Source organism: Mus musculus, chromosome 12 (assembly GCF_000001635.26).
Source record: "Mus musculus strain C57BL/6J chromosome 12, GRCm38.p6 C57BL/6J".
Classification (NCBI taxonomy): Eukaryota; Metazoa; Chordata; class Mammalia; order Rodentia; family Muridae; genus Mus; species Mus musculus.
The window spans coordinates 69,361,482-69,378,306 of NC_000078.6; the positions used below are offsets into that span (position 1 = coordinate 69,361,482).

The following is a 16,825-nucleotide window of genomic DNA, read 5'->3' on the forward strand; positions in this document are numbered from 1 at the left end:
GATCGCTGAGAGCTGCGGGGAGATACTAGAGCTTCGGCGGGCCGTGACGTCACCGGAGGCAGGGCAAAGCCTTCGCTGACACGCCCTGACACGCCCAGCTCGGGCGGTCCAGAGACTGTGATGTCACCTGGGTCCGCCTTCTTCCGCTGGAGCCTGGAGCCTTGTGTTTTATTACAAATCGTTCGTATTCTCTCAAAAACTGGTCGCGAAGGGGAAAGGAGAGGGCCTCAAACGGTTCCTCTGCATCGCGTTGCTTTCTAGGCCTGCAGTCTCCGCTATATCTCTGCATTGGAAAAATATGAGCGAACCATCTGTTCTAAATACTGTATACCATACAGTGTATAGCATGACCCCTCGTGGCAGAGGTTAGGGGTCCGAAAAGGTGTTGAAGCTAGCTGGAAGGAACGAAACTTAGAATATCTGTCTGTTCCTGGTGTTGGTCTCCTATTGTGGAGGAAAGCTAGTCCGTGGGTAGGTAGGGGTGGGCGGGGGTTCCTTACAGTTGTGTTGTCTTGCTTTTAGAACAAGCTTCCGTGAAGAAGGCATTTCCAACCATAATCAGCAGACCTTCTTTGAGTTTTCCTATTTCCCCCTCCTCTAAGGGTAATCCCTAGATTTCCGAGAAGGAAAACCAGTGGCCTCTTCTTAGCTCCGTCAAAAACAGTTGTTCCCTTGACGACTCTTTCCAACATAAAACAAAAACGGGCACCTGAAGGGGTCGACGGTGATTTTGATATAGAGCAACAAAAGACTCAGTGTAAACTAAAGAACTTATCTTAAGGAATAAAAACGAAGATGTGGCAGAAGTTTAGTTGTACCCAAAGTCTTTACCCTTATTATTATACATTTCTGTTTGATATTTTGTCCCAATGGACCACATTTCATGCTCTCTTATCATTTTGAGTTTTCACCAGTGGCACCTGAATGAAAGTGGTGTGACTTGCAGTTCTAGTTTAAAAGTAAAATAACTTCTGTCCAGGGCGGCACACCACTCCTGGAATCCCACCATGCAACAGGCGACTTGGACAGTTAAGAGTTCAAAAGCCATCTTCTACCAGAGAGAGAGAGAGAGAGAGAGAGAGAGAGAGAGCCAATGAATAGGCTGCAGCCTTCCACACCCCCACCCCTACCACTCTCCTAGTCTAGCCTAGCATGCAAACTAGGAGGAGACTTGGTGATCAGATCCAGCCCTAGGAAGAAAGAAACCAGAGTCTAAGGATGAGCCATGTTAAGCCGCTCTGTCAGCTCAGGGTTCCTACCTCTGGACAGTCAGTAATACACTTCTGCCTCGTTTAAATGACTATATTTGGGAGCCTCTGCATTGTCATAGTACGCTCTAACTCTGTGGTTCTCAATCTTCCTAATGGTGCCACTCTTTAATACAGTTCCTTGAGTTATGGTCACCCACCAATCATTAAATTATTTTGTTGCTACTTCATAAATGTAATTTTGCTACTGTTATGAATTGTGAATATCTGATTGGCAGAACATCTAATATGCAACCCACAGGTTTCGAACTACCGCACTGATTAGAGGGACATTCACAGGAGAAAAACACCCAGACAACTAGAACTCAGAAAAGTGAAGACCCAAAGGAACTCCGGCATCTACAGGGCACTTGATGTCGTGTCCCTTAAAATGTAAGAAGCGGCTAGGCATGGTGGCGCACGCCTTTAATCCCAGCACTCAGGAGGCAGAGGCAGGCAGATTTCTGAGTTCGAGGCCAGCCTGGTCTACAAAGTGAGTTCCAGGACAGCCAGGGCTATACAGAGAAACCCTGTCTGTCTCAAAAAAAAAAAAAAAAAAAAAAAAAGTAAGTACGTGATTTTCTAGTTTTTCCTACAATTTCTATTTATATACAGTCTCTATATCCATACCAACTTTTTTATTCTTGTGAACGAAACTTATTTTCTGCCTTTCTCATTTGTCACTATCCTTTAGTATCAGTAAATATTTTATTCATCATATGGTTGTGTAAGTTGAATCACTATTGGTCACTCTACCATCGACATTTAGCTTGTATTAAGAATTAGTGATCAACACAATAGTTAGAGCTGTTTAGTGGATTTTGTATAAACCAAGTAGTTTTTTTGAGTTTAAGAAAGTTTTTGAAGTGTTGCCCAAGTTGGTCTAGAATCCCAAATTAGAGCATTCCTGCCTCAGACTCCTCAATAGCTAAGACAGGACGATGCCATCAGAGATATCTGTTTGCTTCTTATTGCAAAACAAACAAGTATCTGGCTGTGTGGGGTTTTCCTTTTGAGTGTGTGAGATGGGGTGTCACTATGCCTCAGGCACTTCCCATGAAGATTAAGCAGGCCTTGAACTCCCAGGTTATCTCTTGAAATGTAACCTGTATTATGTAGAATCTGGGCCCTGAACATTGTTGTAGATTAACACCCTCGTTGCAAATGGAACGTAAACCTGTCTACAAAGTACACCTTAGAACTCATTAAGTTTCTTAATTTGTCTATTAAGACATTAAACCAGGAAGAGCAAGTGGTCAGACAGAAAAACTCTTCAGGGTCTTGGTCTTGAGACACAAGCAGCCACCCGGGGAAGCAACAGAGGACCAGAGGAAGCTGGAAGCGGAGAGGATGCTGGAAGAGGGCCGCTAGGCGGCTGGAGGGGGCGCAGAGTTTATAAATGAGGTTGCCTCAAAGAAGTTCGGGGGAACTGTTCCCAACACCAACTCAAGGGGTTCAAGGAAGAAACTTGCGGGACGGGAGGACTCGCCACGAAGAGAAAGTCCCGCGCTCTCCATGAGGGAGGGCGGAGCGGACAACCGGAGGAAGGGCGGGGCTCGTAACGGAAGGGCGGGCCCGGGAGGGGTGGATAGGGCCCCTGCAGAGTGAAAAGAAAACCGGTTTCGGAGAGTGAGCTCCGTGGGCTTTGGAAGCAGTGGTCCCGGAGCTGTGTCTTCCATACCAAGCCCTCGCTTCCCCATCGTGAACAGACTTTTCTGCGATTCACCATAGTGGGGTCACCTGATACTGCATACAGAATATTTATTAGGATAGCTTTTATGTTCATTTTAGGGACGTGTTCGTTGCAGTCTGACCTTGCTTCTATTACATTTAATAGTTGAGCCATGACGTAACTAGGATTACACTTTGCTATATTACAGGTTTTCTTAATGGCAGCACCTTGATTGAAGGAGGAACCTTTAATGGGATTAATGTTTTCTCAAAACAAAAAATTAGGCTGCTAGCTGGCATAGTGCTTGCCCACCTGTATGGAATCTTCCCCGGCTTCATGGATTAGCTCCCCCACACCTCAGAATCTGATCATTGTGGAGCTTACCTGTAAACCTAGCTAGCACCTGACAGCTGGAGGTAGTAAGATCAAAAGTTCAAGGCCAGCCTGGAGAAAATAAAGAGTTCTGTGTACACTTGAGATGAGAAACCATCTCAAAAACAAACAAACAAAAAATCAAAACGAATTTCTTGTGTCAGGTTAATTCAGAATACATCCAAAGGCTAAAAATTACTAAACAAGTGTCGCATTTGGTAGGCCGATTTTCTTCTGTTTGTATATATTTGACTTGCATCTAACAACCATGTATATAGAATGTAGCAGAATTCCATTACAGCATCGTTATTTATTTCGATTCTGATTGGATTTCCCCACTATCTAACAGAACGTATTGGGAATACCCATGCTGTTTCTTTACAGTGGTGTGACGGAGACACTTTGCTACTTATCTTGAGAATCACTCCAACACTTCTTTTAAGTCAACTAATGTTGGAAGGATTCTTTTGAAGAATCCTTAGGAATGTTCCTAAGCCTGACATTCAGTCACATTCAGTCAAAATACTTAGAATATCAATGTGCCTGAATTTCTATTCTCAAGTCTAATTATTTGCTACAGTTAATGTATTTGAACTGGCTAATTAAAAAAACACACACACACACACACAATCATTTCTAAATCCAAAGGCTAAGTATAGCAGAGTTGCAAACATGGTGTGCCATTTACTCTAATTCACATGAATGCTAACATTTCATCCTTGAAGAGCCTAGGTTTGATAGGAAATCAAACTCTTCAAATTGTATAAGCTTTCACGTACTATGGTGAGAGACTAAGGTAACACTCTTTATTCTAAAACATTCTGTTTACTCATCTAACAAGTGCATACTGAGCCTCTGTAGTCTTCTAAGTGTCCTGAAGTGTTAGTTTGGGGGATAAATGTTAAGTACTGAAATTAAAACTGTAAGCAAGGAGTAATTTACTCAACATGTTACGGGCAGCCTAACCATGTACAAATTAATGCCTGTTCACTTTGAATCCCAGGGAGCGGGCATCATCTCTAGGTAAAGACTGAAAATATGTATAATCTTGTATGATGCTTGGCCTTGACCCCGAGTAACACAAAAATCCAAGGACGTTCCTTCTGTGGAGGTTTTAGGGGAGTTGCACCTTCCTGGAGACTTCCTCCTCTCGAGAACCATTATGGGAAACTGAAATTGTAAATAGCTGTCCAAGGCTCAAATAGCGACCAACTTTCACTTCTTTCATTGTGGAGGGGGAATTTCAAGCTTTTGTGTGTGGGGTTGGTTAGTCAACTTGCCAATTTTCTTGTTTCGATTTTATGATGTGACTACTGAGCACATAGAGTCAAGGCTGATGCTAAGGAGTGCGTCCTAAATATTGTATATTATCACCATTCACATCATCAGTAATCAAGAATGTTGCATTACCCTGTGGCTTTTGTCCCACTTTTTATGACCACAAGGATTCACTCTTTTTTTGAGGTGCATTTAGGGCCACTCCACTCTGCAAGCAACTCTATTTGTTTGTAGAATGCACAGAAGGTGCAGGCTGCAACTGCCCTTCACCCCACTCCACTAAACAATGACAAAGCTCTGATTCATTTTGTGTCACAGTTTACTCTCAAAGATGAGCATATATATATATATATATACATACAGAAGGGTACATATATATAATATATACTTACACTTTTGTGACTTATAGTTGATTATTGAGTACTACTATCAGTGCTTTGTATGTTAATATAAAATAAGTAATTTACCTATTTTGATTAAGAGGCTTATTAATAAGCTAGAAGTGACACATGATTGTAATTCCACTCCCTGGCCAGTGGAGGCAGACTAGCTATCAAGAGTTCAAGGTCAATTGAAAAGTAAATAAAGAAAATAGCCAAAAAGAAAAAAAAAAGAAAAAGAAAAAGGAGAAGAAAAGGAATTCAAGGCCATCCTTAGCTACACATGGAGTTCCAGACTGCCTAAGCTACATGCATCCACAGGTCAAAACACAGACATGCAGATGTTTCATAGAGCAGACATCTGCCACCAGCTGGACAAGCTACCTCTACATAAAAAAAAGTTTTTTCTGAAAACACTAGAAAAACAGTTCTGATTTTTAAAAACCCAAAACACGATAAGGTACAACTCCAGGGCCCTCTGTGATAGCAGTAATAGAAACCTAGGCTTTGGTGAGTGCACGCCATCATGAATGTAGTTGATACTCAAGAATTGCATAATGGCAGGGCGTGGTGGCACACGCCTTTAATCCCAGCACTCGGGAGGCAGAGGCAGGCGGATTTCTGAGTTCGAGGCCAGTCTGGTCTAGAGAGTGAGTTCCAGGACAGCCAGAGCTATACAGAGAAATCCTGTCTTGAAAAAAACCAAAAAAAAAAAAATGTATACTTAAATATTGTATACTTGAATATAATTAAAATGGCCACACTTACATTTTGTGTTGGGAATATTTGTGTGGGTCTTTTTTCCATTGTGTTTCATGGGACTGTTTGTCCAACCCCCAATAACACTATGCAGCCTCAACTATAATAGTTATATAATAATATTGCCATTGGGCATTTTGCCCTTTGTGCTTTAAAAAAAAAAAAAAAGCTGCTAGGTTTAGGATGTGTGCCAATACACCCAGTCATATTTTTTTTTTTTTGAGACAGGGTTTTATGTGTTCAGCTGGCCTTGAAATCACTTTGTAACTAATGGTGACCTTGAAATCCTCATCTTCCTGCCTTCACTTCTCAAATGCCTGGGTCTACAAATATGTACCAGGATGCCCCACCTAGGCAGTATTAGGGGTTGAACTCATGGTTTCATGAATATATCTTCCATATTTTTGCTGAGTTTTTTCTTTTCTTTTGGCCAAAATAGAAACAGACCCATATTGTGCTTAGCTAAGCTGTTGTTTAGTTACAGTGTAACATTTTACAGCCATTTCCACACTCGTAAATCTTGGCCTCTGTGTTCAAAACTGACCTCAGAGTAGAAGCTACAGCAGGTAAACACATACTGATGGTTCAAAGGTTCTGAGAAGCATCAAAGCTGCTCCTGTGTTTGTTCTTGGTACATACACTGTGTGTGCTTACAAAGCAAACCTCAAAAGGATATGGAACAGAGAGTCTCAGGCGTTTGTTTGGGTGGCATTTCCCCTTCTGTCCTGAAGCTGTTTGCACAGTGCCTGCCCTGTGTTTCCAAGCTTGCCAGGTGGTCTTCATTCCCCTTCTTCATCCTTCTTCCTTCTTGCTCACGTTTACTATCTTATTCTCACTTTACTTTAGTCTAAGTTTTAAATTAGAAAATTTGCTATTTTACTGATTCTTTGTTGAGATTTGGAGAGTTAGTGGTTTTTTGTTGTTGTTGGTTTTTTTTTTTTTCCTAGATTGTATAAATGTAATGCTCTTCTAACTTAGGGTTACCACCAAGTTAGGACTCCTTTGAAAAGATGACTTTTAACCTACAAGTTAGGCAGATAAAGTGCAAAATTCTATGCTAGAGGCAAAAGAGCAACAGACAGAGCTAATCTTGTGAGATACTTTAAATTACTGACTGTTAAGTACCATTGTGACATCACTAACTAGAAGTTAGTTTGTGTGTGTATATATATATATATATATATATACACACACACACACACACACATATATATATATATGAAAGTAAGAGCAGAATGAAAGCAGAAAACCTGGATGCTGGGAAATTTGAAGTTGAAACCTCCAGACCATGTCCAACCCGCATTTCTCCCCGGATAGCTATGAAGGTGGACCAACATACTGGAAAATGAAAATATTAGATAGCAGAGTTCTTTGAAGGACAAGAAACCCAGTCCCCAGAGCCTTGGTTTCTCTTGGGTGTCTCCTGAATGCTAGACGCTCTGCACCAAGATGCAGCCACTGGGTCACTGTATCAGATACACAACCAAGGAGCTAATAATACAGACCCCATGAGTGTTGTCACAAATGCTGCATGCAGTATTGCCTTAGTAAACTACTAAATTGGGAATATTCAGTAATTAACTGAATTAAAAGCAATCTGAATGACTGAGCCTTTCTGTTTTCTTTTTTAAATAAATAATAGATGAGTTTTAGTTTAAAATTATTCTTCTGATATTAAAAAGTCAAATTTATTTTTTTCCCCTGAGACAAGGTTTCTCTATGTATCCCTGGCTGACCTAGAACTTACTCCGTAGACCAGGCTGGCCTAGAACTCAGAGATCTGCCTGCCTCTGCCTCCTGAGTACTGGGATTAAAGGCATGCACCACCATTGCTGGACTCAAAAACCAAAACAAACAAAAAAGTCGAATTTCTGGTTAAGACAGGATTTCACTATGTAGCTCTGACTGGTCTGGAACTCACAATGTAGGTAAAGTCAGAGTTTCGTCTGCCTTTGGAGTGCTGAGAGCAAAGGCATACACATCCAGCTAAAACTTTGGAACTTTTTTTTTTTTTCCAAGACAGGGTTTCTCTGTGTAGCCCTGGCTGTCCTGGAACTCACTCTGTAGACCAGGCTGGCCTCGAACTCAGAAATCCGCCCACCTCTGCCCCCCAAGTGCTGAGATTAAAGGCGTGCGCCACCACACCCAGCTAACTTTGGAAGTTTGAATGTCTCATATTTCAAATCCTGGAACACCACACCAATCAGCTTACTCACAGGAATCCTATGGAACACCGAGGTAGGAGAGTGATTTATTTGCTCATTTTCCTCTTTCCTTACTCTTCATTTGGGAATAAGTCCAAATATGAGAGGTTAAAACGGTTGCTGTATATCAACATGAGTTTCAGTCATGGTCTGCCACTTTTTGACCATGGAATACATTTTGTCTCAAGATCCATGTCATGAAAATTAGTCAGTTTTTGCCCTGAACGTCTTCAGTAACTAGCTTAAATTTTCTTTTCTTTTTTTTTTAAAGATTTATTTATTTTTATTTATATGAGTACACTGCAGCTGTCTTCAGACACACATTAGAAGAGTGCACTGGATCCCATTACAGATGGTTGTGAGCCACCATGTGGTTGCTGATTTGAACTCAGGACCTCTAGAAGAGCAGTCAGTGCTCTTAACCGCTGAGCCATCTCTCCAGCCCTAGCTTAAAATTTCTAAATGAAACTTCATCATTCTGTAGATCTTCAAGGCTCACTTCAAACGTAGGACTCTTGAGCAGATACAGTTTTGGATCCTTGAGTCCCTTGTGACCGTCGTTTTCCCAATGTTTTTAATACTAGCTGGAACTTTCATATCACACCAGTCTTTCTTAGAAAATCGGTCAACCTTTCACCACACGCTTGCTCTTGCCTGCCAAGGTACTCCTTAGAGAGCCATTTTATATGCAGCTAACAGTTGAAAGGGGAGGGAGAGGCAGGTTGTAAGTGGTGGAGCCACTGGTCAGGTGCCATGTTCCCATAAACAACACTAAGGAAATCACTGTGTCTCAAAAATGTAAAAGAAAAAAAAAAAGGCATGAAAGTAGAAGGGGCTACTAAAAAGGAAGTCAGTGAAAGGGAGCAAGGGAAGGTGACAGAGGGGGAGAATAACTGAAAAACATTATATACACATTTGAGGGCAAAATGATTATGTACAATTAATATAATAGAAACATCAAATAAAAATTATTCTCTAGAAGGGGTCAAGAAAATAAGATGTTTCATCTGTGGTATGGTTTAATAGTTGCCTAAATTATTACTATTTGGAAGTGTTTGGAATATTTTAAAATTTACCTTTTTTTTTTTTTGAGCTAGGACCTCACTTTGTAACCTTGACTTGGCCTGGAGCTCAATATGTACACCAGGTTGGCCTCAATCTCAGAGATATTCATCAATCTCTGTCTCTCCAGTGCGGGGGTTAAAGGCATACACCACCTTGAATGTCTTTAAATTACATTTTGCTTGGTGTCCTCCAAGTCAGGGTGGGTGACAAGTGCTTTAATCACTGAGCAGTATCAACCAGCCCCAAACTGACCTATTTTTTTTAAAGCATGGCATAGAGAGTTTAATTCTTACTATTGGCGACTAGTTTCTGACTATTGCTATTTGTTTTGTACTATAATTATTCTTTAATCATTTATTATTGGGGCTGGGAAGATGGCTTGGTGCATTAAAAAGCACTTGCTTTGTAAGCAGTAAGTTCCAGAGTTCGAATCTTCAGTCAAGTAAAAAGCCTGCTGTGGTTTCAAATACCTGTTGCTCCATTGGGTCACCCCTGTCCTGGGAGGTGGAGGCTGGAGAATAATTTCAGATAACCCTGAGCGACTGTGAGGCCAGTACTTGTTAAATAGAGTGGCACACTCTCTAGCCTAGACTGACCTAGAATTACAGCGACCCTCTCTGCCTCAGTCTCATCACTTCTGGTACAGGTGTGAGCTGTACCAGATGACTTCCTTTTTTTTTTTTTTTAATTATAAAATAAAAACAGTATATTATCATATGCTGTTGTAGCAACTTCCTTGAACTTAAGTTTTCTCCCCGTGTTTATTTTTATTAAAAATTTCACCTTACTTTAACCTTAACACTATCCGTTTAATACAAAAAGGTTTCCTGGTCCAGCAAGATGGCTTAGTAGGTAAAAGCGTCGGGCGCCAAGCTTGACTTGATACCTGGGACCCACATGAAGAAAGGGGAGAACTGACTTTGGTTGTCCTCTGACCTCTCTCCGTGCGTACGCACACTAAATGAAAAAAAGTATTTGAAAATAAGAACAAAACCCAAAGAGTTTCCTTATAGTACGTGGAGAGCAGAAGTCAATTCAAGGGAGTTGGTTCTCTCCTTCCTGGGGAACGAAGGCGGGTCCGCCCTCTCGGTGGCAGGCTTTACCCACAGTCATCTCGTCGGCCCTGATAGTCTGTTTCTTAAGAAATGCGGGCGGTTCAGACCAGACTTATAAAGAACGAGTTTAAACTTTCAAAGGCAGGGCTTAGGGGCAGACCCAACTCGAGTACAAAAAGTGCGGGCTACTTTGGCGGATTCTATGGAACACTGGCCTCCCACGTGTCTTCCAGGAAACTGAAGGAAGGCTGGGGAGAGCGGGAGGGGCTTCGCGCAGGGGGTCCGGGAGCGAGCCTGGGAAGCGTGGCTGGGGCGCCGGTCCTAAGGGCCGACGAAGCCCGCCCTCGGTGGATCCGTGCCCCGCCTTCGAGTGGCGGAGAAGGAGACCCGCGGAGACCCCGGGTAGAGCGACAGGTGGGCACACGGCCAGCCCCACGCCAGCAGGTTCCGCGAGGCGCCGGCGTTGAGCCCCGGGAGCCGCCGTAGCCCCGCCCCCCGGCGCGTGGCGCTCGTGACGTCGAGAGCGCGGGCCACTCTCCTTTCAGAGGTCGCGCTCTTCCGAACGGTCGGGCCGAGGCGCGCGTGCGCAGTTGGGAGGGGAAGTGAGGCGGTTTCCTCGGCGCCTTTTCCGGCAGCGGCGGCGGCGGCAGCAGAGCTAGGAGGAGGAGGTGGAGGCCGGAGGGAACCCGCGCTCGGGGCGGCGGCTGGAGGTAACCTCAAGGGCCGAGCCCGAAAGGCGGGCCGCGTCGGTCTGGGCGCCCCCTCGGAGGCCCGGCGGTAACTCCCTTCTCCCTCTCTGTGTCCCTGCAGGCGAGCACCCGCGAGTTCCCGCGAGGATCCATGACCTGACCGGGCGCCGAGCCGCGCTCGTCGTCGGGGTGGTGACCGGGGTCGGTGCCGAGTCCGGTGCTCGCAGGCCGGCAGGCCGGCCGCAGTTGGAGCCGGCGCGTGCCGAGGCGGCGGAGGAGCTGTCGGCGGCGCTTGCTCGCTCGCTCGTTCGCGCGGCGCCTGCGGGGGGGAAGGGCAGTTCCGGGCCGGCCGCGCCTCGCCTCGCCTCGCTTGAGCAGGGCGGCGGCTCTCCCGGCGCAGACGCAGGGCCCCGGCGGCGGGCGATGCCCGAGTGAGCGCAGGCCGGGCCCCTGCTCCCCTAGCCGGCAGCTTCGCGCAGGCCGCAGGGCGTCCTCGCAGCGGGGCGGCGACGTTTCGGGCTCGCGGCGGCGTTGTAGGCTTGAGGGGACCCGGGACACCTGAATGCCCCCGGCCCCGGCTCTTCCGACGCGATGGGGAAGGTGCTATCCAAGATCTTCGGGAACAAGGAAATGCGGATCCTCATGCTGGGCCTGGACGCAGCCGGCAAGACAACGATCCTGTACAAGTTGAAGCTGGGCCAATCGGTGACCACCATCCCCACGGTGGGCTTCAACGTGGAGACGGTGACTTACAAAAACGTCAAGTTCAACGTGTGGGATGTGGGCGGCCAGGACAAGATCCGGCCGCTCTGGCGGCATTACTACACCGGGACCCAGGGTCTGATCTTCGTGGTAGACTGCGCCGACCGCGACCGCATCGACGAGGCCCGCCAGGAGCTGCACCGCATTATCAATGACCGGGAGATGAGGGACGCCATCATCCTCATCTTCGCCAACAAGCAGGACCTGCCCGATGCCATGAAACCCCATGAGATCCAGGAGAAACTGGGCCTGACCCGGATTCGGGACAGGAACTGGTATGTGCAGCCCTCCTGTGCCACCTCCGGGGACGGACTCTATGAGGGGCTCACATGGTTAACCTCTAACTACAAATCCTAATGAGCGTCCTCCACCCAGCCCCCGGAAGGAGAGAAATCCAAAACCCATTCCTAGGATTATCGCCACCTCCATCACCTCTTTGAATTGCCACTCTCTTTTTGAATCTGAACTCTGGAGTTACTGTTCTACAGTTTAGTGGGGTTGGGGGTTTTCTTTGTTTCCTTTTTTTTTTTTTTTTCCCTCTTGGCTTTGCGTTAGGATGCTCTGATCTGACATTTGACACGAATACAGTGCTAGATGCCTTGTGACTTCCAGCAAACGGGGTGGGGTAATAGCAACTCTTGGTAAAGTCCTTTATAATAATGGTTTGATTTTTTTATTTCGAGAGAATCTTCCCCCCCATGTATGCTTTTTTTCCTTTTTGCCCAGGTTCTTATCACTTGCTGTAGATGGCTTATTTTGCATTCATGCAGACTATGTTCCAAGTCTGTTTCATCTAGTAAACTGAAAATTATTGCTTAATCAAACTGCCGTTTGTCTTTTATATTTAAGGCCTCCCCCCCCTTCCTCCTTAGCGCTAACTTTAGCAGTTTCAAATGTGACCTTTTATAGCCAAGACCAGTATGGTGAACTAAGCCCACAGTGGCAAGATAATGAGTAATAGCAGTGTAATGTTCCAGTTGCACATGAGTGTGTCAGACAGGTAATGTCAGGAGCCCCTGGCAGTGTCAGCCATTAACGTGCATGAGGAGGAGTACAGCTCGAGCTCCCTTCACCCTAGCTAACTGCCGCCTAGAACAAGCAGCGCAGCCTGTAAAGCCTACAGGTCTCTTCCACTGCAAAGTTAGCAACTTCGCTGTTTCCCTCTTCTTACCTTTAAAAATACTCTTTCCAGAAAATGGAGCAATAATGGTGTATGCCTCACACAGATGAAATATTTGTAGATATTTTAAAGTGACTTTTGGACAAAACTGGAATGTTACCTTGTTTCAAATGTCTTAAGACCAGTAGTTTTAAAATTACTAAACATTTGCTCACTAATAAAACATTTAAAAAGTCAAATTATATGCCCCTTTAACGTAGCTGGAAAGAAAATACACATTCCTGTTTTCACGTTACAGCAGCTGACTAGACCGAAGATAATGACATTTTTTAAATAGATGAGTGATCTACATCTCCATTAAGACACTGGAAAAGATGTTTTATTTTAAAAAGGTATTTAGTTTTGCTTGATTGTAGGGTTTACTCCTGCAGATATCCTGTTGGTTCGGTAGTATATCTATCTCCTGTAAGGAAGGAAATGTGCTGAATGAATGGCTTAGATGTGGATGACAAAGGGGAAGTAGGCTGGACGGGAAGAACCTACAGATGACAATGAATGTAAATTAACTTTAAGGGTAAGCATTGTGCTGGTTGTATCCGGATCTTAAGATGATCTGGCTAGGACCTGTAACTAGATGGAGACCACTATAGTAACTTTTTGAACCAAATGTTAATGTCATTCCGAATTGTGAAGCAGCTTCTGGTTTCTCTGTAGCCTTAAGGATTAATTTAGCGATCCTCAAGGAATTAAACTTAGGGAATTTGGGAAATGTAGACTGCACAGGCAGTGTACTGGAAAAGGTGGAATTTTTTTTTTTTTTTAATGAGGGTGTCTGAAAATTAAAATCAAGCCGGATATCATGGTAAAGTTGGACAGTATTGGTCCTTCATGTTTTGGCCATATTGTATAATGGAGCTTTTACCAAAGATGTAGGAGAAGCAGGAGGCTATACAAAAATGAGCTGTAAGTAAAACATTTAACCTAAAGCAGATGAGAAAAGGTGCTATGTTGTAGGCTCCTATTGGTGCAGAGGGATTTTTGATTCAAGACGCAACTAAAGCCTAACGGCCTCAGTTTCACATTAATAGAAGCATCTCTAGGAATGAGGCGGACTCACTTAAGAACATTTTAGTTGCTTTTACAGTTCCCAAAGCTCCACCGTAAATGTAATTCTTAGTGTTTTAAATGATTACATTCTAAGGTACATAAATATGGTTATACAAATATCAATGCTATAGTAACATCCTGAAACAAAATAAGCACAAAGGTATAAATGCCTAAACTGGAGGAAACTTGAAACCCTCATGTTGATTCTTAAATGTAGTGTTCTACTTGTGACAGACAGATTGGTAGACAGCCATTTTTTTGTGTCTTAAAATAATTGGGGGCATAGTTAAAATTTTATACAAGTGATTGCTGTTACTGAATGTTGCAGGTGAGATGGGTTATTTTTAGCTTATTTGAGATATCTGAAGAGGTGGGAGGGGGGGAGACATATTTGAAATTTGAAAACCCTAAACCTTTTGGAAAGAAATTGTAATTTTCACTTACATTTCTTTAAGACTTTAAGAGATTTATAATTGATGTAGTTAAGTCAAACCATAACCATTGGTGATTATGAAGCAAAAATTAGAGCCTGCAGAAAAAGTTATAATGGAAGGATTAAAAAAAATCTAAAGATTTTGTTTTAATTGCATCAATTTCTGTATTTGTGTGAATTTATAAACATGCAGTAAGTTTTGAATGAGGTAAATCTTGTCTAATATAAGTAAATGAGTCTGTAGACTGTGATCCCCTCCCCCAGCTAAAAAAAGTGCAGTACTTGGAAATTGTTCTTTATGGTTGTAGTGTTGCTGAAGCACTAACATGCAGAAAATAAAGGAATTACACAGTGCAGTTTCTTGGTTATGTTACTTGGAGTAGATAAGTGGGATGTATTGGTATCTTGGGCCATGTTATTCTCCAGGGATATATGGTATAAAAGTGAATTTCAGTCTGGCTCTTACGATAAAAGATAAAAAGATTTTTTTCTCCCCTAAATAGTGACTGTTTAAGGTGTTCCCTGTTTTAGTTTCACCGGGCTTTTGACAACTGAGGGTACAGTAGCAGTTGAAGATATTTAGGTCCCCCGCCCTCCATCACACAGTGAATCCCTGACCCCTTTTGCTTTGCTTTTTGAGATAGGGACTTGATAAGTTGTTCCAGTGCACTTTGCACTTGTGCTCCTTGCTTGCTTCATCCTGCAAGCCTGTGCTACCAACTCCACCTCAGGCCTCAGGAATCTTTTTTTGTTGTTGCCCTCCCCCAACCCCCACCCAAATTACAGTTTTAGCATTTTGAAAGTACAGAAGTGAGTTTAGAAGGAATTGGCTTTCAGAGTTGTCCTTTTCTTCTTTAGTTATCTTAATCTTTCATTGTAGAGTTGGGTTTTAAAATTTGCTTTAGAGATCATAGTTGCTTGTTTGACAATAAGGGCAGAATTATAGTCATGTAAAAGGTAAAACTGTAGATGAATAGTTTAAAATGAATTTTAAAATATTGTAAGCATTCCCTATACTAATCCATCAAGTTTTCTTTTGTTGTTGTTGATTATATAGTGTCTTGATGTGATATATATATATATATATATATATATATATATATGTATGTATGTATATATATATATATATATATATATATATATAGTATGATTTAGATTGCACATCAAGGCTGAGTTTGTTAGTGCCTACCTGTAATCCCAGCACTTGGGAGAGGGAGGGATCACAAGTCTGAGGTCAGCCTGGTTTATTAGAGACATTGGTTTTAACTAACCAAGGAGGCTCATATTGATACTTACCTAGTATATCTAGTACTAGGACTTACTGAAATATCCAAGATCAATTTTTCAGTGATAAGAGTAGAAAGTATTTACAATGGTATGTAATGCTTTAAATAGAAATTGAGCCACTACAATCGGAAGTGATACTTTTTCATATTCTGTTACTTATTATCTTACTCTGTATGTACATACACACACACACATGCACACACGACTTGTGAGATAAGTCTTGTCTCTTACAGCTAATAATTTTTATAAAACAACATAGAGCAAAGTATTTTTCAAATCAGACTAATCACTGATTTGGAGCCTAGCTGTCAATAGAATCTAAAGTTTTGTTTGTTTAATCAAATGGTGGACAGTAGGAGAAATGATAGTATTCAGAAGTTTGTAGGATTGAAATATTGTGAGTTGTTTTAAAAGAAAAAAAAAAAAGCAAAGTAACTTCTTGCTTTGCCAAACTTTAAAGTTGCCAAACTAGTTGAACTGGCAGGGAACACTTGCGGATAAGATCAAAGAAAGTAGAACTGGTCTGTAGAGGGACTTAGGAATTATAATTGAAATTTGCTTATTAGCTTAGCTAACTAAAATAATGGTATGTTTCAAGAGAGTTAGACTAAGAACTAAACTTGCTTTGTGGAATGGTGAAAAGTACTTAACTTTTGTTACTTTGAGATAGAGGCTTAATATGTAGTCTAGATTAGAATTTGTAATCCCATCTCAGACCTTCCTGGCAAAAGTGCTTTAACAATTATTTTCTTATTTATTAATTTAGGTTTTTTGAGACCTTTGGTTATTTTGAATTTATTTTTTATTTTTTTGTAACCTTGGCTGTCCAGGAACTCAGTCTGTAGACCAGGCTGGCCTTGAACTCACAGAGATTCCCTGCCTCAGCCTCAGAGTGCTGCGATTAAACGATTAAACCGATTAAACGTGTGGCTCACCACTTCAGGACAAGTGCTTCAACTTTTTGTTTGTTTGTTTGTTTTGTTTTTTGAGACAGGGTTTCTCTGTGTATCCCTGGCTGTCCTGGAACTCACTTTGTAGACCAGGCTGGCCTCGAACTCAGAAATCCACCTGCCTCTGCCTCCCGAGTGCTGAGCTAAAGCTGTGAGCCACCACTGCCCAGCATGCTTTAACTTTTAACACCTCCCTTTATTTAAAATATCAAAACAACTTTAAATTACTTGTTTGTCTTTGAGCATTTTTCTTTAAACCTGTTGGATTATTTCTTATAAAGTACACACTTCCTTTGTGGTATCTGTTGTGTAATTTTGAGGGTAGATTTATTTATTGAGAGCCTAATTTTCCTGGAACTGTTTTCCTGTAGTGCAAAACAACAAATGTCTGCTTTCATGGACTTACATGGGTGGGTGGAGAACAAAGATGATATGGTAAGTATAA

The 16,825-nt window shown here is 42.6% G+C and overlaps 1 protein-coding gene and 1 pseudogene across 1 annotated transcript; one reads left to right on the forward strand and one right to left on the reverse strand.

Annotated features, from left to right (window-relative positions):
• On the reverse strand, positions 8,033–8,542 carry Gm18113 (predicted gene, 18113; annotated as a pseudogene).
• Positions 10,669–14,499, forward strand: Arf6 (ADP-ribosylation factor 6). Its single transcript, NM_007481.3, has 2 exons — positions 10,669–10,742; positions 10,843–14,499. The coding sequence occupies exon 2, from the start codon at positions 11,313–11,315 to the stop codon at positions 11,838–11,840; it is 528 nt and encodes a 175-aa protein (NP_031507.1). The 5' UTR covers positions 10,669–10,742; positions 10,843–11,312; the 3' UTR covers positions 11,841–14,499.
• Positions 14,500–16,825: the final 2,326 nt, after the last annotated feature.

What these genes read in the sequence shown, in the direction of transcription:
- Arf6 (NM_007481.3), top strand. Translation starts at nt 11,313, where the DNA reads ATGGGGAAGGTGCTATCCAAGATCTTCGGGAACAAGGAAATGCGGATC.